General features: G+C 43.4%; 1 protein-coding gene and 2 non-coding genes across 20 annotated transcripts in view; 2 read left to right on the plus strand and 1 right to left on the minus strand.

Annotated features, from left to right (window-relative positions):
• The first annotated feature begins 6,247 nt into the window (after positions 1 to 6,247).
• Positions 6,248 to 6,351, plus strand: LOC119622518 (U6 spliceosomal RNA). The gene has a single exon (XR_005239134.1). It is a non-coding gene; the product is annotated as a U6 spliceosomal RNA (small nuclear RNA).
• A 1,156-nt stretch (positions 6,352 to 7,507) lies between these two features.
• On the minus strand, positions 7,508 to 7,609 carry LOC119622517 (U6 spliceosomal RNA). The gene has a single exon (XR_005239133.1). It is a non-coding gene; the product is annotated as a U6 spliceosomal RNA (small nuclear RNA).
• Positions 7,610 to 8,501: 892 nt separating this feature from the next.
• RUFY3 (RUN and FYVE domain containing 3) overlaps positions 8,502 to 21,730 on the plus strand; it is a 105,810-nt gene continuing 92,581 nt past the window's right edge. For all 18 annotated transcript variants that reach the window (XR_005239124.2, XR_012093353.1, XR_012093354.1 and 15 more), the window contains exon 1: positions 8,502 to 9,766. Coding sequence is in view for 10 of the 18 variants with exons in the window: in XM_037994705.2 (XP_037850633.1) it covers positions 9,412 to 9,766 (355 nt within the window). In the remaining 8 variants the exon portion in view is untranslated. The remainder of the gene's footprint in view (positions 9,767 to 21,730) is intronic.

Here is a 21,730-nt window from a genome sequence, read left to right on the forward strand (position 1 = left end):
TGAGACCCTGTCTTAAAAAGCAAATTTACTCCACTTGAATGAGTTAATTTTTCTTTGGTTCTACCATAATGGTTCTTTTGTTTGTTTGTTTGTTTTTGTTTTTGTTTTTGAGATGGAGTCTCGCTCTGTTGCCCAGGCTGGAGTGCAGTGGCGCAATCTCAGCTCACTGCAACCTCCACCTCCTGAGTTCAAGTGATTCTCCTGCCTCAGCCTCCTGAGTGGCTGGGACTACAGGCGCCTGCCACCAAGCCCAGCTGATTTTTGTATTTTTAGTGAACAGGGTTTCACCGGATGGTCTCGATCTCCTCACCTCGTGATCTGCCTGACTCGGCCTCCCAAAGTGCTGGGATCACGGGCGTGAGCCACTGCGCCCGGCCAACCATAATGGTTCTTAAACCAGAATCTCCAGGGATCAGTTGGTAAGTGTCAAGTACAGATTCCTGTGCCCTACCTGCACAGATTCTGATTCAACTGTCCTGGTGCTGGGTCCAGTCATCTCTATTTTAACAGGTATGCAACATGATTCTAATCCAAATGGTCTACAGAGTACATTTTGGGAAACATTGCTCTGGGTTTTTCTCAGCTAATAACATTAGGCCTATGAATGAAGTTAATTACAGGAGTGAAATATGATGTGGCATTACCATGCGACTACAATACGCCTCCCCACACCCCACCCCAGAACCATAGCATAGTCCTAATCACATTTTGCATATGACAGTGGGTTCCTGGACTCCCTGAAGCCGGGAGTCCATGGACCTCAGTTAGAAAACTTTATGCTAGCCTGGGCGCGGTGGCTCAAGCCTGTAATCCCAGCACTTTAGGAGGCCGAGGAGGGCAGATCACAAAATCAGGAGATCAAGACCATCCTGGCAAACATGGTGAAACCCCGCCTCTACTAAAAATACAGAAATTAGCCGGGTGGTGCACTCCTGTAATCCCAGCTACTCAGGAGGTTGAGGCAGGAGAATCACTTGAACCCAGGAGGCGGAAGTTGCAGTGAGCCGAGATCCTGCCACTGCACACCAGCCTGGCGACAGAGCAAGACTCCGTCTGAAAAAAAGAGAAAACTTTATGCTAGAAGGGCTGTACCTTTTACCCTTGTGCATTGTTTTATATGGCCTGTTGTAATATATATGATAGGCAATTTTGCCATGGTGGGGTAAGGATTATTCAAATTAAGTAGATGGCAGAATTTAATTAGCACCTAAAATTTTTTCACATTTATTAAGTGACTTCTTTTAGACATACTTACAGTTTTATTCACACCACACTTGAGCATACATAAAAAGGGAAATATAAATGTAAGCTAAATAAGTTATTCCTTAAGCTTCTTATTCAGTCCAGTTTTTCTAAATTGCTTTTATTCAGATACCCGATGGTCACAGAAAAAAAGAATTTTGATGTGATCTTAAGAAGAAAGAGTCTTACAAATAAATGAGGCTGGGCGTGGTAGCTCACGCCTGTAATCTCAGAATTTTAGGAGGCCAAGGTGGGCAAATCACTTGAGCACAGGAGTTCGAGACCAGCTTGGGCAAAAGGGAGAAACTCTATCTCTACTAAAACTACATAAATTAGCTGGGTATGATTGCATGCGCCTGTGGTCCCAGCTACTGGTGAGGTTGAGGTGGGAGGATCACTTGAGCCTGGGAGGTCAAGGCTGCAGTGAGCCGTGATTGCGCCACTACACTCCAGCCTGGGGGACAGTGAGGCCGTGTCTCAAAAAAATAAAAAATAAAGTGAGGGGGGCTGAGAACTACTTAGGAATAGTACAAGGAATAAATAGTACAAAAAATAAATCTTTTATGCATTGGAAAAAGAAAAAATGATGCTAACTTTGGGAAGAGGCATAAATTCATTACAATTAAAGCAATTAACTGCTTAAATAGGATGCTATGGGACCTCAAAAATGGTATGTACCTTTCTACATGGAGAGAGCAGAGAAAATATCACAGGTTTGTTTGAGTAGAGTTTGGGAGAGGTAGAGTAGGTACCACAATATGAATAAGGCCAGACATAGTAAGCTTAGCCAAAGGCAACAAGGGGTAAGACAAGATAGGAGGATAATATTGGAAAGATAGGAAGGGGTTAGATCATGAAAGACCTTACTAGGTAGTTAATGCACTTAGATTGTATCCCAGACATAAGGAAGTGAACCCAGGTTTTTAAGAAATGATGTAGCATAATTAGGTGAATGTTCAGAAAAGTAAATTACTCATTCTAACTGCTGTAGAGCAGGGCAACTGGAATAGATTAAAACCAGAGGCAGGAAAACCAGTGAGGAATCCTTTGCAATAATACTGGCAAGAAAAGATGAAGCTTTAAAGCAGAGGACGGGCCAGGCACAATGACTCACACCTGTAATCCCAGCAAATTGGGAGGCCATGGCAGGTGGATCATTTGAGGTCAGGAGTTCGAGACCAGCCTGACCAAAATGGTGAAACCCCGTCTCCACTAAAAATACAAAAACTAGCCAGGCATGATGGTGCACACCTGTAATCCCAGCTACTCTGGAGGCTGAGGCAGGAGAATCGCTTGAACCCAGGAGGCGGAGGTTGTGGTGAGCCGAAATCGCACTACTGTACTCCAGCCTGGTCAACAAGAGCAAAGCTCTGTCTTAAAAAAAAAAAAAAGAAGAAGAAGAACCTGAAAGAGCATGAGAATTACTGGATACATTCATAGAAATCTTCAGCAACATTATTATTATTTTGAGATGAAGTCTCTCTCTGTTGCCCAGGCTGGAATGCAGTGGCATGACCTTGGCTCACTGCAACCTTCGCCTCCTGGGTTAAAGTGATTCTCCTGCCTCAGCCTCCCTAGTATCTGGGACTATAGGCACGTGCCACCATGCACGGCTAATTTTTTTTTTTTTTTTTTAGTAGAAATGAGGTTTCACCATGTTGGCCAGGCTAGTCTCGAACTCTTGACCTCAGGCGATCTGCCCACCTTGGCTTCCCAAAGTGCTGGGATTACAGGCATGAGCCACCGTGCCCGGTTTTTTTTGTTTTTTTGTTTTTTTGTTTTTTTTTGAGACAGAGTCTCACTCTGTTGCCCAGGCTGGAGTGCAGTAGCATGATCTTGGCTCACTGCAACCTCTGCCTCCCGGGTTCAAGCAATTCTCCTGCCTCAGCCTCCCGAGTAGCTGGGACTACATGTGCATGCCACATTGCCTGGCTAATTTTTGTGTTTTTAGTAGAGATAGGATTTCACCATGTTGGCCAGGCTGGGCTTGAATTCCTGACTTCAAGCAATCCACCCGCCTCAATCCTCCCAAAGTTCTGGGATTACAGGCCTGAGTCACCGCGCCTGGCCAGCAACATTATTACGATAAACACTAGCTGAGTCTGGTGGGTCGCACCTGTAATCTCAGCTATGCTGTAGGCTGAAGAGTCCCTGGAGTCTCTTTAGACCTGTGGAAACAATGTATTGTCAGTGATATAGAATTAGGAGAAGTCTTCTTTCTTCAATTCTCTGATCCTTAATACTCAAAATAATTGACCTATATGTATGATATTATTACAATCTAAATATTTCTATTTATGTCCAAGGACATTATTTTAATTAGAAATCTGATAGTAAGAATAACCTCAAATTTTGGCAAAGGAAATTGTAGTAGGAACTTGACTAGAGTTTCCGTCAATGATTAGGCTATTTGAATATTGTTCTTGAATACTGTTTTTGAATATCTTCACTAACTCTGGAGGCTGAGGTGGGAGGATTGCTTGAAGCCAGGAGTATAACTGCAGCCTGGACAACAGAGTGAAACCCTCCATCTCTAAAATAATAATAATAAACACTCAAAAAAGACACAAATATGATCAGCTCCTCTTGAACTCTATTTCTCCACAGTATATACAAGGAACACAACGTTGCTGTTAGGTCTTCATAAAAAATATATAATTATGAAACTATGAATCAAAATAACCCCTCAGTGTGTTTTATTTTCTATTTAAAAGCAACAATCCATTACAGACTACTTACAAATACAGAAAAGTAGAAAAATGGAAAAATGTATCCATATGTCTGCACCCAAAGAAAACTATCATGGATTGACCTAAATATATTATTTATTTTTTTCTTCATCCCACTCAAGGTAGATAAATATATTGTTTTTACTTCTTAAGAGTATCTATAATAAATATAGAGAGGAGATATAAATTGACTAGGTATATGTGTGTGTGTGTGTGTGTGTGTATATTTTTTTTTTTTTTTTGAGATGGAGTCTCGCTCTGTTGCCTAGGCTGGAGTGCAGTGGCACAATCTTAGTTCACTGCAACTTCCGCCTCCTGTGTTCAAGTGATTCTCCTGCCTCAGCCTCCTGAGTAGCTGGGATTATAGGCACCCGCCACCATAACAGACTAATTTTTTTGTATTTTTAGTAGAGATGGAGTTGCACCATGTACCCAGGCTGGTCTCGAACTTCTGACCTCAGGTGATCCACCTCAGCCTCCCAAAGTGCTGGGATTACAGGTGTGAGCCACCGCACCTAGCCTTAAATACATATATTTTAAATTTTCATTATTTTATTCCCACACAACAGTGTTGTAACTAGGTGTTTTTATAATGAATGTTTTGAAAAAATAAGTAACTAAGTTACAGTCATCAAAATTTAGTAATTCAGAAGAACAATGGACTCAGAGCTTTCACAATAAGGCATCATATTAATTAGTATCAATACATTTCTACATTTATTAAAATAAGTTTAACACAAAGGCTTAAATTGACTGTTTTCAAATATGACATTTCCCAAGTGCCATACAATGTAAAATAAACAGCTCAAGAAAACCATTATTTTAAAATTATAATAAATCTATATGCTATATTGAAAAAGAATATCAACACTTCTCAAGTGGTATCTTCCTTTTTTTTTTTTTTTTTTCCTTTTTCTTTGAGATGGTTTCTCGCTCTGTTGCCCAGGCTGGAGTGCAGTGGTGCAATATCAGCTCACTGCAACCTCCACCTCCTGGGTTCAAGCAATTTTCCTGCCTCAACCTCCTGAGTAGCTGGGACTACAGGTACGTGCCAACACACTCGGCTAATTGTTGTATTTTTAGTGGAGATGGGGTTTCACCATGTTGACCAGGCTAGTTTTGAATTCCTGGCCTCAGGTGATCTGTCCACCTTTGCCTCCCAAACTGCTGGGATTATAGGTGCGAGCCACCACACCTGGCCTGATTCACAGCTCTTAAGAAGCTTATACTGTACTAAAAATATATTCTTGTCCATAACATTGATCTTTAAAAAGTTTTTTTGTTTTTGTTTTTGTTTTTCTTTTTTTTTTTTTTTGAGACGGAGTCTCGCTCTGTCGCCCAGGCTGGAGTGCAGTGGCCAGATCTCAGCTCACTGCAAGCTCCGCCTCCCGGGTTTACGCCATTCTCCTGCCTCAGCCTCCGGAGTAGCTGGGACTACAGGCGCCCGCCACCTCGCCCGGCTAGTTTTTTGTATTTTTAGTAGAGACGGGGTTTCACCGTGTTAGCCAGGATGGTCTCGATCTCCTGACCTCGTGATCCGCCCGTCTCGGCCTCCCACAGTGCTGGGATTACAGGCTTGAGCCACCGCGCCCGGCCTAAAAAGTTTTTAAATATATTTTTAAGTATCCTTAAGATCACCAAAGGATTTTTTTTTTTCTTTTTTGAGATGGGGTCTCGCACTGTCACCCGAGCTGGAGTGTAGCGGCGCAATCTCAGCTCACTGCAACTTCCACCTCCCCAGGTTCAAGCGATTCTCCTGCCTCAGTCTTACAGGCGTGAGCCACCGCGCACAGCCCACCAAGGGATTTTTTAAAAACCAAACATGGATAACTAAAAATAAAATGCAGATAAAGTTGAAAAGCACCTCCTGCTTTATTTCACAAGAAAATTAATAGAGCTTGATTCTTAATTATAGTGCTTGGATGTTGTCACTTTAAAACAGTATAGGAAGATGCTCTGTGCATTCTCAAGAAGGAGCAACATGTTTAGGCTTGTTTTTATAATCTTGGCTTCCTTAAATGTGTACAGCAGCTGAATCAGCCCTTTATGTCACTAAAGTTAATGCAGAACTGTGATTATATTATTGATTCAAAAGCTAAAAGCATTAAGAAACTAGGAACTTGGAGTACCATCCACCTTTAAAGAAAAAGTCCATAAATAGCCTTGTCTATCAATTTTAATAACTCATATTTCAGTTGATTTTCTGTATTAATTTTACTGCCATTTAATTAATTACATAAAACATAAATAGAACTCTTTTTAGAAATAGAGGCACAGTAATCTCTTCAGCAGCACATATACTAAAATTGGAATGATACAGATATTAACATGGTTCCTATACTAGGATGATACACAAATTCGAAAAGTGTTCTATATTTTTACAAAAAACTTTTTAAAAATAGAGGCACAAAAATCCAATGCACTGAATGATTAACAGCATGTCATTGTTTCTGTACCTGTAGGTATCTTGACTAATAAGAAAGGAGAAAGCTGGCAATTCAGACTAGATAATATTTCATATTTTAACTTGGTGACTTCCTTGGTTGATTACTGGCCTTTCTCAAGAATGATCTGTGAGGACTCTGCTCTCATTTCTTCTACCTGCAGTGGTTAAGTGTAGATTCTTGTCAAATTCTTTACCGAAACATTGCAAAACATCTCTGTGAAGGAACCTGATGAGAATATAATGTTATTTTGGAATTTCTGCATGTAAAAACAAGATAAAGGATCCAGTTAAGGGTGAATGTTAAAACCATATAATACATCCAATCTTTCAGTTTTTCTTTTTTTTTAAATTATACTTTAAGTTCTGGGATACATGTGCAGAACGTGCAGGTTTGTCACATAGGTATACATGTTCCATGGTGGTTTGCTGCACTCATTAACCCATCAGCTACATTAAGTATTTCTTGTAATGCTTCCCCTCCCCTTACCCCCACCCCCCAACAGGCCCCGGTGTGTGATGTTCCCCTACCTGTGTCCATGTGTTCTCATTGTTCAACTCCCACTTAAGAGTGAGAACATGTGGTGTTTGCTTTTTCTGTTCCTGTGTTAGTTTGCTGAGAATCATGGCTTCCAGCCATCCATGTACCTGCAAAGGACATAAACTCACTCTTTTTTATGGCTGCATAATTCCAAGGTGTATATGTGCCACATTTTCTTTAACCAGTCTATCATTGATGGGCATCTGGGTTGGTTCCAAGTCTTTGCTATTGTAAATAGTGCTGCAATAAACATACGTGTGCATGTGTCTTTATAGTAGAATGATTTATAGCCCTTTGGGTATATACCGTTAATGGGACTGCTGGGTCAAATGCTTTCAGTTTTTCTTATGAAGGTATCATACAGTTAGCAATTCCTAAAAGACAAATATGTCTTTCTATTGAGATTCTCACCTGCACCAAGAGTTAAGGCCCAAACCACCTTAAAAATGCTGAAGATATAATGAAAAGGCTTTTTTCCCCAACTCAGTATGTTTTATTATTGTAACTTAAATGCTATTTTGCCAAAATGATAAAATATACCTAGTAATAATTATTAATATGGAACGCTTCACAAATTCGCGGGTCATCCTCGTGCAGGGAAATGTTAATCTTTTCTGTATCGTTCCAATTTTAGTTTATGTGCTGCTGAAGTACTACTACTAATAATAATTATTATTACTTATTTATTTTTGAGACGAAGTTTTTCTCTTATTGTCCAGAGTGCAGTGGCACAATCTCGGCTCACTGCTACCTCCTCCTTCCAGTTTCAAGCGATTCTCCTGCCTCAGCCTCCCAAGTAGCTGGGATTACAGGCGCCTGCCACCACGCCCAGCTAATTTTTTAAATTTTAAGTAGAGACAGGTTTCACCATGTTGGGCTGGCTGGTCTCGAACTGCTGACCTCGTGATCCACCCGCCTCGGCCTCCCAAAGTGCTGGAATTACAGGCGTGAGCCACCGCTCCCGGCCTTAACAATTATTATTTACCCCAATGTTAAGTTGTATTTTAAAGGCTTTATTTCTATTTCTTATTTAGCCCTCACAGTATCTATGAATAATATAATCATTTTACAGAGCTGGACAAATAACTTATTCAAGCAGGTAGTAGGACTGGGATCAACAGGTCAGGGAAATGCCAGAAATCAAAAAGCTAAGACATTTTCTAAGACTGTTGAAGTTATCCTGTAAACGTTTCCTTTCTAAAAGCTTGGAAAAGACTCAGCGAAAAGTAGTATTGCAAGTCTCATGGTAATTGAGAGTAGTAATTTCAAGAGTGATTTACAGAGAATAACAACAGCAATAAAAATGTTTAATTTTCCTTTCAAAGAAGTACAACTTCCTCTACACAAGGAAGGGCTGAACAGAGAAGAGGAAAAAGCAGGTGGGCAAAACGTTACACAACAGTGATTTTTAATTATGAGTCAACATGGCTTCTATGCCAGCATTAAACACAAGGCTAATCAGCTAGGAATTCAGGATAAAGAACCATGAGAGTAACTGGAAATTGTCTTTATTGCCGAAAGAAATGTTTACTTAAGGGAATTACTGGATCAGTAATCATTTATTCGAATACTCAAAGCAACGGTGGCTAATTACTAGCGAGACACGGGCACTGTGAAAGAGAGAACTGTCGACCTGTAATTGACATTTGTCGTATAAATTCTAAGCTATTTGATTTAAAATGCACTCATGCGCACCCGCGGCACTAGAAAACCAGGGAGTTAAAGTCAAAGCAAATACAGGATTTCAGTACAGCGCACAAGACGGGAACAAAAGAGGTGGTGAAAGGAAGACACCCACCTTTGGTTTCTCACATAAAGAGCTCATTAATCAAAACAGTGAATCAACGGTTGAAGTTCCAGTGTGTGAAAGGCAAATGGTACAGTTTAATACCCAGGGGCACGGAGGTGCTTTTTAAAAATTAGCTCTTGCCTCTTCTTCAACCCAGATCTTTGTGCCTACGTGTTACCGATAAAGTTGGTGGTTACACGACAAAACGCCGCCAGGTATTTCGCCAGGTCTTCCACCTTTCAACCACCAGACACACCTGACCGCCTCAGAGGGCCGAGCGGGGGCGGGTAAGGACGAAGCCTAGGGCCGGAGGGTCGGGAGGGAGTCAGCCCAGCCGGAGGGAAGCGGAAGGTGAGGAGTGGGAGGAGGAGGACGCTGCCCCCTAGGGGAGCCGAGTCACAGGCTGGGGGCCGGGACGGGAGGGGTTGGAGGAGGCGGCCGGTAGCGAGGCCGCGCCGTCGGGCGGGGCGATCCCTCCAGCTGGCTCGGACCCTGGCGGGGCGGGCTGTGGGCCGAGCGGAGCCCAGGCGCCAGCCCGTGGCCGAGGAGAAAGGTGGCGGTGGCGGTGGCGCGGACGGGACGGGGCGGCGGCTCCTCGCCCTGACCCTCTGCTCCCCTGCCCAGGCCCGGGCGCGAATCGGAGGCGGCGGCGAAGGAAGGAGTGAGCATGGCTGAGACCCCGCCGCCGCCCACCGCTGGTGCCGAAAGTTGCAGCGAGGAGCCGGCGAGGGGCGGGGAGTGGCGGCCCGAGGAGCTGCGCCGCGCTCCCGCCGGGGGCACGGACCGAGAGGGCGAGGTGGGGCCGCCGCCGGCCTCCCCCGCCGGGCAGTCGGAGCCCGACTCGCCGGTGGCCGCCCCCTTCTTCCTGCTCTACCCCGGCGATGGAGGCGCCGGCTTCGGAGTGCGCCCGCCGCCGCAGCAGCAGCGCTCCTGGAGGACCCCGCCGTCCCCCGGCTCCCCGCTGCCCTTCCTGCTGCTGAGCTACCCGAGCGGCGGCGGCTGCGGCGGCAGCGGCAAGCACCGTGAGTGGCGGAGGGGGATGGGGACGCCCGCGGGGAAGGGGGCATTCGGCTGGGGAGGGCCGTCCCGGCCTCCGCGGAGCTCCGCCTCCGGCAGGGTGACCCGAGCCGGGGGGCCGGGAGGCAGGGGCTCTAGGGGCGGCCCTCAGGAAGCTGTTGTCTCGAGGCGCCCGGTGAGGAGGCAGCGGGACGACCGCGATTCGGCCGCCGGATTCTACCTCCGCGTCTCCCCAGGCCGCGACTCCTGCCTGGCCTGGTCTCTCTCCCCTCTCCGGCTGGGCGCTGGTCTTTGCCGGCCTCCCACGTGCTTGGGCGGGGGCAAGAAGCGGCCCGCCTGCCCCTCTCCACCCGGGGCGCCCTGGCCCTGCCCCGGGTCCCGGGCTGGGAACCTTCCCCGAAGGAGTCGAGGAGGGGGCGGCGCCCGGAGACCCGGTGGTCCCTCTGCCCCTCCTTCTTCGGGCTCCCGGCGCCGCGGCAGCTGAGTAGGTGTGGTTGCTGCGCCGCCGCCGCCAGTGCGGCCTTAGTAATACTAGTAACTAATTTTTTACGAGCGTTCCTTCTGTGCCGGTAAATATGAGAGATCCGTCCCCCGGAGTGGAAAGAGAAATCGGAGCGGTGCACGAGAAGACAGGAAGGGAATGTGTGGCTTTGGAAGGATACCTCCCAGGGTTATTTCGGTGATCGGGAAGAGGCCTCCACTTTTAAAGCCCCTGGCACATGGCGAGCGCTCTGAATACAGCTGACCTACACTCCGTGCTGTATTTTTATTGGTAAACTGTTTACTGCTCCTGGCAAATGAGTAGTGCCTAGAGTAGTCAATGAATATAAGAACTCTTAGAGGAGTGTTAAATCTAATTTTAAAATACAAGCTCTTGCAGTATGAAAATGTGGCTGACGATACAAGACATGCTGTAAATGCCAAATACTTTGCTGTATGAGTTCTGAAAAGGGAGAGAGAAACTTGCCTGAAGTGATGAGGGAAGGATCCTTCTCTCCCACCCTACACCCTATCTTTTTAAAGCACAACTACAAATCTTTTAGCTGCTCTGCACTGCCAAGAAACCTTGACTCACCTTTTCTGCCCCGATGGGTCCCCTAGGAAAATAAAACACTTATTGATTATTTCCTATGTGCATGTGCTGTGATAATCATGGTTAATAAGTTTGTGTGAGCCAAATTGAAAGCCACTTGTTCAGATGAGGAAGCTCGATTTATCCCAAGTAACAGCTTAAGAGAAGGAATGCAGTTGACCCAGATTCCTTTTCTGCTAAACCCATGCTTTTTAATTTAACAAGAGATCCAAAACTGTGATGGTGGATGACAGGTTAACAGTAAGGGTCCATGGGATTCAGCTGGAGGTTGTCCAGTGTTCACGTCTCCTTATTACTTACTGCGTAATAAGTCAGTGGGCAGACGCTGACCATTGACTGTCTTAGTGTAGCCATCGTTCGTATGTTGGAGTGGTTTACACTAATGTGCAGATGGATTGTCAGCTCATGGCAGAAGTGAGTCTTCCTATACAGAGGAGGCAAAGATAAGGATCTTCTCAAGGAGGCTTTGCTTTTGTTTTCTGAGGAATCCTTCTACTTTGTACTTTAAGCACCGCATCTTTTTTTGTTTGTACTAAAAATGTTCTCTTTCTGCGTAATCTACATTTTAAGCATGCTACTATAGAAAGAAGACTGTCATTTCTCTGTAACAGTTATGGTACAAAGTTTGATGTAGGGGAACTTTTCAACTATTGAACAGTATGAATTGTGGGAATTACCTGAATTTCAGTTGATTGGACTCCCTCATTGTTAAAGGTTATCTTTATGTTCTTAATTATTGTAGAAAATAACAATATTTTGTTACTATTATCAGTTAATACTGTTGCTTAAGCATGATCAAGATCGGGACCAGAGGACTTAAAGCTAAAGTTTCATGAGCACCATCTCAGTCTCTACCTTATGATACTAGCGAATGTATGGTGTTTGTTTTTTTGTTTTTGAGACGGAGTCTTGCTCTGTGGCCTAGGAGAAGTGCGGTGGCCCGACCTCGGCTCACTGCAACCTCCTCCTCCCGGATTTAGGCGATTCTTCTGCCTCAGCCTCCTGAGTAGCTGGGATTACAGGCACCCACAACCATGCCCAGCTAATTTTTGTATTTTTAGTAGAGACGAGGTTTCACCGTGTTGGCCAGGCTGTTATCGAACTCCTGACCTCAAATGATCCACTCGCTTCGGCCTCCCAAAGTGCTGGGATTACAGGGGTGAGCCACCATGCCCAGCCAGTATGGTGTTTTTTGATAGCACGTAAATTCTAATATTTCCTCATGGTCTTTATTTTTGAAATAGTTTGTTGATGTGTATGTGTTCAGAAAAGTTACTGGGAATGTATACGTGTCCTACTTCCTCTGCTTTTAAAGATTAGTCACTGAGAACATCTCATATTAGTGAAAAAAAAATCACTGTTACATGTTTTATTTAAACATAAAATTGATTCAAAATAGTTTTTGCTTTGGACTGAGTTTTTGTTTTTACCTGTTATTTTTATACGTACTTCAGACCGTAAGCATACTTACAGAAAGGAACACTCTAGATATGAATAAAAAGTTCCTTGTTACCCTGCAAAGTCCATGTAATATTGCTTTCTATAATGTAACTGGATACCAGAACTTTGATTCTCTTGACTACTCATTTAAGAAATTGGAAACCAGGCAAGGTGCTGATGGCTCACACCTGTATTCCCAGCCCTTTGAGAGATTAAGGCGGAGGATCACTTGAGTCCAGAAGTTCAGGGCTGCAGTAAGCTATGATTGCACCACTGCATTCCTGCCTGAGCAACAGAACGAAACCCTGTTTTTAAAAAAATAAAAATAAAATACATGAAAACTAGAGACCAAACAGTTTTTGTTTTTTATTTTGTGTTTTTGAGACGGTCTCACTCTGTGCTCAGGCTAGAGTGGCTAGAGTGCAGTGGTGCAATCTGGGCTGACTGCCACCTCTTCCTCCCAGGTTCAAGAGATTATCCTGCCTCAGCCTCCCAAGTAGTTGGGATTACAGGTGCACACCACCACCCCAGCTATTTTTTTTGTATTTTAGTAGAGACCATGTTGGCCAGGCTGCTCTCAAACTCCTAGACTCAAGTGATCCACCTTCCTCGGCCTCACAAGTGATGGGATTACAGGTGTAAGCCACCACACCTGGCCCCAAACAGTTTTTAAAAGACTTCTTAATTATGAGAATGGTACATGGACTCAACCTCAGTGCCTAGTGAATATTACGATAACTGGGATCTGCCTCTTTAGCAACCCAATTTTTAACTCTCAGTAATGTGTTTGCCAAAAGTATATGAAATATAATAGCTTTGAAAGACTGTATATTAAGGTAGTGTTATCTTTTTATTTTAGAAATATTGAGTGTACTTAGAGGTTTCAAAAATTAAATTTTACATATGAGTTCAGAAGTTCTGTTTTTAAATAACAGTGCTGAAGAATAGCAAAAATGTGTGCGACTTGAACAGTGGCCTTTGGGAGGCCTAGGTGGGAGTATCACTTGAGCCCAGGAGTTGGAGACCAGCCTGTACAACATAAGCAGACTCTGTCTCTATGAAAAAAAATAAAGTTTTTAATTAAAAATAGCTGGGCATGGTGCCACATGCCTCTGGTGCCAACTACTGAGGAGTCTGAGGTGGGAGGATGGCATGAGCCTGGGAAGTTGAGGATGTAATAAGCTATGATCACACCACTGTATTCCAGTCATGGTAATAGAGTAAGACTCTGTTTCAAAGAAAAGTTCGTAAATAGAAGGTAGCCTAAACTTTTCAGGGTTTGTCACATGAATTGTTTTGTTGCAAAATCTTGCAGGATATAATATCCATGAAATCAGTATGCTTCAATGCAGTGTGAAAGGAGACTTCTGATATGCCTCGTTGGGGATTGTGTCTCTTTCTGAGTCTTTGAGTGGTGGTAATCTGCTAGGTTTTTATACTTCTAACTTTAAATCTCAAAAAACTCTCTATCATGCCTTTTAAAATTTGATTTTATAAAAAGTACAAGTAGCACATGAATCTATTCTCATTGTTTAAATGTTTCATGGTACAAAAGTACAGTTACAAAGTGAACTTTCCTCTTTGTGGCCCTCCAGCACCCTCCCCCCAGTTCCTTATTGGAGGATGCCCACTTTTGAGTTTGGGGAGTTTTCATCCAGAACTTTTTCAGACATTTACAGACATGTATGTTTTTATATTTCATGGTGGCTTTATCCTCTTCGTGTATGTATGACCTTCCATGCCAGTTTCTCAGCAACTACAATACGTCAGGAGGATCTGCTTGCGTGCCATCGTGTAATACTTTTAATGCTTTCCTTTTCCGTCCTGCCGTTAGAGATCATCTTGTGAACGGACAGGATAGACAAAAGATGGCCACTCTTTAGTGTTGGATGGAAGAGGCACCCTGCTGTTTGCACAGTTACCAGCTTCTATTTAGTTATTCTTTTCTCCTTCCAACTCCCACAACTACGGCAAACACTGTTCAAGGCAATGCTATGCAAATAGCCTACATCCTTGCCCTTGTCTTTTCTCTCCCAGTTAAGGCAGTGTCCAAAAAAGTGTCCCACTTACCAAGTAGCAGCTTTCTGTATTTTTAAGTGCTGGTTTGAGATAGGAGGAAGGCTAGAAGAGGAATAGAAGAAAAAGAATCTTGAAAAGGACTGGCAGTGTTACTATGACTACCCACTTCAAAGTTGAGTATACTTAACAGTGAGTGCCATGATTGAGCCCTGGATAGTGAGGAGAATGAGGTACCTAGAAGCCTTTGTCTCTGACAGATGCACTTAAAAAATCCATTGTGTGGGGAAGGAGGTTCGAAATATACATATAAAACCAGGCATTAGTATTTAAGGGGAGAAAATTTATGCTTGCAGTTTCATTAACATATACACACAAGTATACAAATCTGTATATATTACATATATTGCATGCATGCATATATGTATATGTAGATTGTATATGTGTTTGTGTAAAATATATATTTTTTTAGTTTATCCTCTGTGGCCATTTTTAATAGTACTCTAGAAAACAGTAAAGCCCGGGCGCGGTGGCTCACGCCTGTAATCCCATCACTTTGGGAGGCCAAGGCGGGCGGATCACCTGAGGTCGGGAGTTCGAGATCAGCCTGACCAACTTGGAGAAACCCCGTCTCTACTAAAAATACAAAACTAGGTGGGCGTGTTGCCGCACACCTGTGATCCCAGCTACTCAGGAGATTGAGGCAGGAGAATCACCTGAACCTGGGAGGCGGAGGTTGCGGTGAGCCGAGGTCGCACCATTGCACTCTAGCCTGGGCAACAAAAGCGAAACTCCGTCTAAAAATAAAATAAAATAAAATAAAAAAGAAGACAATATACCAGGTCAGGAGTTGAACACATGTTTTTTGTTTTGTTTTATTTATTAAAAAAAAAAAATTTATGTAAAGAGATTACACGCCTGTAATCCCAGCACTTTGGGAGGTCAAGACAGGTGGATAACTTAAGGTCAGGAGTTCAAGACCAGCCTGGCCAACATGGTGAAACCTCATCTCTACTAAAAATACAAAAAAATTAGCCAGGTGTGGTAGTGCACGCCCATAATCCCAGCTACTGGGGAAGCTGAGGCAGGAGAACCACTTGAACCCGGGAGGCAGAGGCTACAGGGAGTCAAGATTCGCTACTGCACTCTAGCCTGGGCCACAGAGCGAGACTCCGTCTCAAAAAAAAAAAAAAAAAAAAAAAAGTCAAAGAAGAGCCAAAGTGAAAATAAACAATTTTTTAAAAAAAGAAACGAGGTCTCACTGTGTTGCCCAGGCTGGTCTTGGACTCCTGGGCTCAGGCGATCTTCCTGCCTCGGCCTTCCAAAGTGCTGTGATTACAGACATGAACCACCATGCCCGGCCTCAAATACATGTTAACCAGTTCACCTGCTGTATGTTTCTTTAAACTTTGAAAAGGCAGAAGTACTTTATTGTGTTTTGTAAACATAGAGGCATCTGCCCACGCTGGAACATATGAGGGAAATGGTCAAACTTTCAGAACCCCAAAAGATGGGACATGGTTACTTCATACTAGTAGTTTTGGAAACAGCAGAGTGATGTGTGACTTTTTAAAACACAGATTTTCGGTATTTTCATTGTAGATCAGTGTCCCCATTTACCTTTCTGTGATTCATAAATCTGTTAGCCCTCTGCTCTTTTCCAACTGTGTTAAGAAAGTGAAGAACCATTTTCTGATCCATTAAGTGCCTTTTGTCAAATAGTAGATAAAAAGCCCCCACCCACACACAAACCTCAGAAATGTAGCATCTCTCCGAGGATGTGTAACTGCCAGAGATCTGGAGTTTAGGTGTTCAGTGTTTCAATGCAACTGACTCCTTCCACACACAGCTGACATGACCTCAGACCTCCTGAGCTACTGAGGGACAGGTAGCTGGGTCATGCCCCCATTTCCTTCCTCATGACTAAACTCTCTGCATGCCTTCCTGATTCTGCCTTTGTGAGCAGGGCTGCCTGAACTCTCACAGTTTTTCCTCCCAGCCAGTTCTCCCCTTCTCTTCTGCCACCACCTTTTTGTTGCACCTGTTCTTCTGGCCTGGCATTATCAAAAAGTCAAATCACCCTTTTTATTGACAGAGCAACAATTTCAGAATATTAGATGTAATCTTTGAGTCTTTCTTTAGTTGCTCCCCTTCTGACAGTTGTAGACTCATTCTTTGTAGACAGAGTTTTCTTTTTTCTTCTCATCTTAGTTTCATTCTGGACACTAGAGCGTCCTAAAAGGCTGTTCATTATATAGCAATTTTTTTTTTTGTAGTTCTGAAACCCAAACAATTACCAATAAAGGATGTGACTGTAAGATGATGATAATACTAGTGGCCACCATTTGTGGGATATTTTTGTGTGCCATGCAGAGCTAGAAACTTCACATGTAATAGTACTTAGCAATTTTTTGAACTGAAGCCAGGGGATGAATTCATATTCCTCAATAACCTTCAAAGCACATGTTCTTAATCACTGTACGGTTCCCTCACCACCAGGGTCTTAAAGAAGCTGGTTTGAGGGGAGAGCAGTAAAGGTTGCTGGGTAGGAGGGATAGCAGAGGAAAGGTGGCAAAGAAAGCAACTTTGGGGAATAAAAGACAAGTATTGGCCTCAAAACATATTCACCTGACTATATTCTGTCTTGTATCTTTTCCCTTTTTTAAAAAATTTTTCATCGAAATCTACATGTTAAAGAGGTAGGATTTTATCAAGAAACTAAGAGAACATATTTTTCTAATATGGGCTATAGATAGTAAAAAGTCTAGATGTATGATGATGGAAGTGTAGCAGAATAAACTGGATGAAATAATTTTTTTGTTGGCAATATTTTTCAAAATTCCTTAAATAGTTAAAAGAACTAACTAAAAAATGGGCTGAGCCTTTATCATTGTACAATAGGCAACCTGTAGGCAACATAAATAAAAGTAGAATCCCATTTTTAGTGAATTTTACAGGACATCACACCTATTACATGTCTACCCAAGCCTTACTAATACTGAAACACACTCCCTACTGTGTGAAGTGGCTCAGGTTATGAGCTGTAAAATTTGTTGTGGGAAGTCAGTAGCACACCGAAAGTATTAAAAAATTGGTTTGAAGTTGTGTGAGAGGAAATTTTGTTTTGTTTTGCCTTTTTTGAGACGGAGTTTCGCTTTCGTTGCCCAGTCTGGAGTACGACGGGGCAATGTTGCCTCACAGCAACCTCCGCTTCCCAGGTTTAGCCGATTCTCCTGCCTCAGTCTCCTGAGTAGCAGGGACTACAGGCATGCACCACCACACCCACCTCATTTTTGTATTTTAGTAGAGATGGGGTTTTGCCATGTTGGCCAGGCTGGTCTTGAATTCCTGACCTCAAGGGATCCGCCCGCCCCAACCTCCCAAAGTGTTGGAATTACAGGTGTGAGCCACCATGCCCGGCCAGGAAATGTTTTTAGAGTTACAAAGCAGTGGTGGTACTTGAGAAGGTAAGTAGCGATATGGCCATGCCCCCTACTGTATTTGAATAATTGTGAAAAGGTTCATAGTGCCCCTAAAACTTCTCAGGGCTGCTGGCCAAGGTGGTGGTCCTCTCTTTGCAGAGCCTTTTTTATCTGACATGCTCCCTACCAAGCGGACAAGACACTCAGCTATGTCACGGGGAGTGGTGGGGCGGAGGTGGGAAAGTTCAGAAGAAAGGTGTGGGAACCTTGTGATGTGTAGGAAAGGAGAGTCTGGCAGGTCAAGACAGCAAAAAGCAGGTAGAAAGCTGAAGTTGTTGCAGCATGTCGCCTTTGAGAGTGTGATTCTTCTAACTGCAGAATCTGTTTAGGGACTCTCCACAGGCATTTATCTACTTCTGCCGTCTTTTTCATGAACTTAGAAAATCTGATCACTTGAGGTGAATGCTTGGTAAAATTCTGACCTATCTCTCTTCCTTCCTCAAAATCTGAGAGACCACTGTGACCCTCTGCTCATGTCTCCTTTTTACTTTCCTCTGCCTCTGTCCCATAAACATTTATCCTTACTGATTTTCATTTTATGTGTTGATAGGGTCTTTCCAGAACTCTCAAAGCAGAATCACTTATTATAGTGCAGTTATGGTGACATTTACTTACTGTTTACTTTGTGCCAAGTGCCGTGCTAAGCGTTTAACTCCGAAATAGTTAATATTATTATCCACATTTTGTCAGTGTAGAAATGGGTACAGAGAAGTAATTTGCCAAGATTACTCAGCAGCTAAGTGGTAGACCTAGGATTCACTGTGAGCATGCTGACTCCAGAGTCCACATGCTGTGTCACACTCCTTAATTGCCTCCCATGACTGGAATCAGGTCCTAGATTGGAGGCACCTCTTCAGGCAACAGCCCTCTAGTTCCATATTCTACTCACTGATGCCCTGTTTACTAAAAATGAGTAAATTAATGAAACTCAAGAGTCACCAATCTGATAGAAAAAATAGTTGTATATGTAAAATATGCTGAATAGGTCAATTTATGACAGACATTAAGACTTTCCTGAACACCTAAAATTGTCAGTTTCTTGTCAATTGCCTTATTCTTTCTTCTGCATCCCTAGCATGTGGGAGATGCCCTGTACATGTTGAATGAATGAATCTGTTATGTACACATGAATGAAGCCAGTGTTAGAATGACCTGTTTGTTGGGGCATAAATATAGTTTGATTTTATAGAATTTGGGGGTTTTCACAATTGAAGTAAAACATGAGGGTGGAAAAATGCCATTGCAAGGCTATATACATGTCTATACCAGCAAGTGTCTATTGAGAGTCCAGTATTTGGTGGGTACTATTTTGAGTAGATAGTAAGAAGTGTGCAAAATGCGTATTTCATTGGTGGAGCTTCAGGTCTTTGTGGAGCTAGTTATTTAGTTTCATTTTACAACTGAGTATATCAGGGCAAGAAAAGGATAAATTTCCCAAGGTCACCTACTAAGTTTTTGATAGCTTTACATCTGTAAATTATTACCTACAACCACTGAACCATGAAATCAGTTTTACTTTTCAGGGTAGAGGTTATTCTTAATCTTATGCTGGTTAATTTTTTTTTTTTTTTTTTTTTTTTTTTTGAGACGAAGTCTCGCTGTGTCTCCCAGGCTGGAGTGCAGTGGCGCGATCTCGGCTCACTGCAAGCTCCGCCTCCCGGGTTCACGCCATTCTCCCGCCTCAGCCTCCCAAGTAGCTGGGACTACAGGCGCCCGCCACCACGCCCAGCTAGTTTTTTGTATTTTTAGTAGAGACGGGGTTTCACCATGTTAGCCGGGATAGTCTCGATCTCCTGACCTCGTGATCCACCCGCCTCGGCCTCCCAAAGTGCTGGGATTACAGGCTTGAGCCACCGCGCCCGGCCCATGCTGGTTAATTTTAACAAGTGAAAAGATGATGCATTATAATACTTCTGGTGGTGTTTGTTTCTAACAAAGTAATGATAGCTCAACTTTTCAGGTATATCATTTTATAGTTATTGTCAACCTTGGTTAATATCTATAAAGTGACACCGAGCCTACCAAATGTGTAAACTTAAAATTGAAGAAGTCTTGAAATCAGAGGTAGACATAATAGATTGTGGTTCTGGGAAAGGAGGTGGGAGGGTGTACTGGAGCATGTGAAATAATCATGATCATTGAGTTGAATAATCATATAATTTAATAGAAACATCTGGGCTTTCCACCAATGTCATCATGATGATGATTCATCAAAGATACCCTTTCATGGCTGGGTGCGGTGGCTTATGCCTGTAATCCCAGTACTTTGGGAGGCCGAGGCACGTGGATCTCTCGAGGTCAGGAGTTCGAGACCAGCCTGGCCAACATGGTGAAACCCCGTCTCTACTAAAAATACAAAAATTAGCCAGGCTTGGTGGTATGTGCCCATAATCCCAGCTACTCGGGAGACTGAGGCAGTGAGGCAGGAGAATCGCTTGAACCCGGGAGGCAGAGGTTGCAGCGAGCTGAGATCGTGCCACTGCACCCTAACCCAGGCAAGAGTAAGACTCTGTCTCCAAAAAAAAAAAAAAATTTCCCTGTCGTGCTAACAGCAACTAGTGAAATAGGGGAGAAATGAGATTTTTATTCTTAAATTATGAAACCGTGATTCAGGAAGCTGCCAAACAGAACTTTGTGAGCTTTACAAATTTAGTTGCACAACTTGACAAATTTTAGGAAGTTTCTATTCTGCATTATGAAAATCAGAAATAACCCAGATGCCCACCAACATGAAAATGAATCAGAAAGCCGGGTGCGGTGGCTAAGCCTGTAATCCCAGCACTTTGGGAGGCTGAGGCAGGTGGATAATGAGGTCAGGAGATCGAGACCATCCTGGCTAACACGGTGAAACCCCGTCTCTACTAAAAATATAAAAAATTAGCCAGGCATGATGGCTCGTACCTGTAGTCCCAGCTACTTGGGAGGCTGAGGCAGGAGAATTGCTTGAACCCGAGAGGCAGAGGTTGCAGTGAGCCAAGATTGCGCCACTGCACTCCAGCCTGGGCAACAGAGCGAGACTTCATCTCAAAAAAAAGAAAATAAATCAGAATGTGTGTGCAGTTTTTTGTTTTGGAGTTTTTTTGTTTTGTTTTGTTTTGTTTTGAGATGGAGTCTCTCTCTGTTGCCCAGGCTGGAGTGCAGTGGCATGACCTCTGCCTCCCGGGTTCAAGCGAGTCTCCTGCCTCAGTCTCCCAAGTAGCTGGGATTACAGGCGTGTGCCACCATGCCCGGATAATTTTTGTATTTTTAGTAGAGACGGGGTTTCACCACGTTGGCCAGGGAGTCTCTATCTCCTGACCTTAAGTGATCCACCCACCTCAGCCTCCCAAAGTGCTGGGATTACAGATGTGAACCGCCGTGCCCAGCCGAATCAGAAATTTTTTGTACATACGTTGGAACACTACCTTATAATACAGCAGCCAAAAGGACAAACTACATATACATACTACAGTTTGGATCAGCCTTAGAAAATACAGCATTGAAATCCAGGTACAGTGGCTCATGCTTGTAATCCCAGCACTTTGGGAGGCTGAGGTGGGCAGATCACCTGAGTTCAGGAGTTCGAGACCAGCTGGCCAACATGGTGAAACCCCGTCTCTACTAAAAATACAAAAATTAGCTGGGCATGGTGGTGGGTGCCTGTAATCCCAGCTACTCAGGAGGCTAAGACAGGAGAACTGCTTGAACCTGGGAGAGGACAGGTTGCAGTGAGCCAAGATCACACCACTGCACTCCAGTCTGGACGACAAGAGCAAAACTCTGTCTCAAAAAAAAAAAAAAAATTACAGCATTGAGTGAAAGGCTTAGAAAGTTTTATAGAGCATGAAACACTTTCTATAAGAAAGTTGAAAAAGACTGAAACTAAATATATTGCTTAGACCTTCATATATTTGTAACAATATTTTTGAAATAAGATAATGATTTACACTAAATTCAGA

This window comes from Chlorocebus sabaeus, chromosome 7 (assembly GCF_047675955.1).
Source record: "Chlorocebus sabaeus isolate Y175 chromosome 7, mChlSab1.0.hap1, whole genome shotgun sequence".
Taxonomy (NCBI): domain Eukaryota; kingdom Metazoa; phylum Chordata; class Mammalia; order Primates; family Cercopithecidae; genus Chlorocebus; species Chlorocebus sabaeus.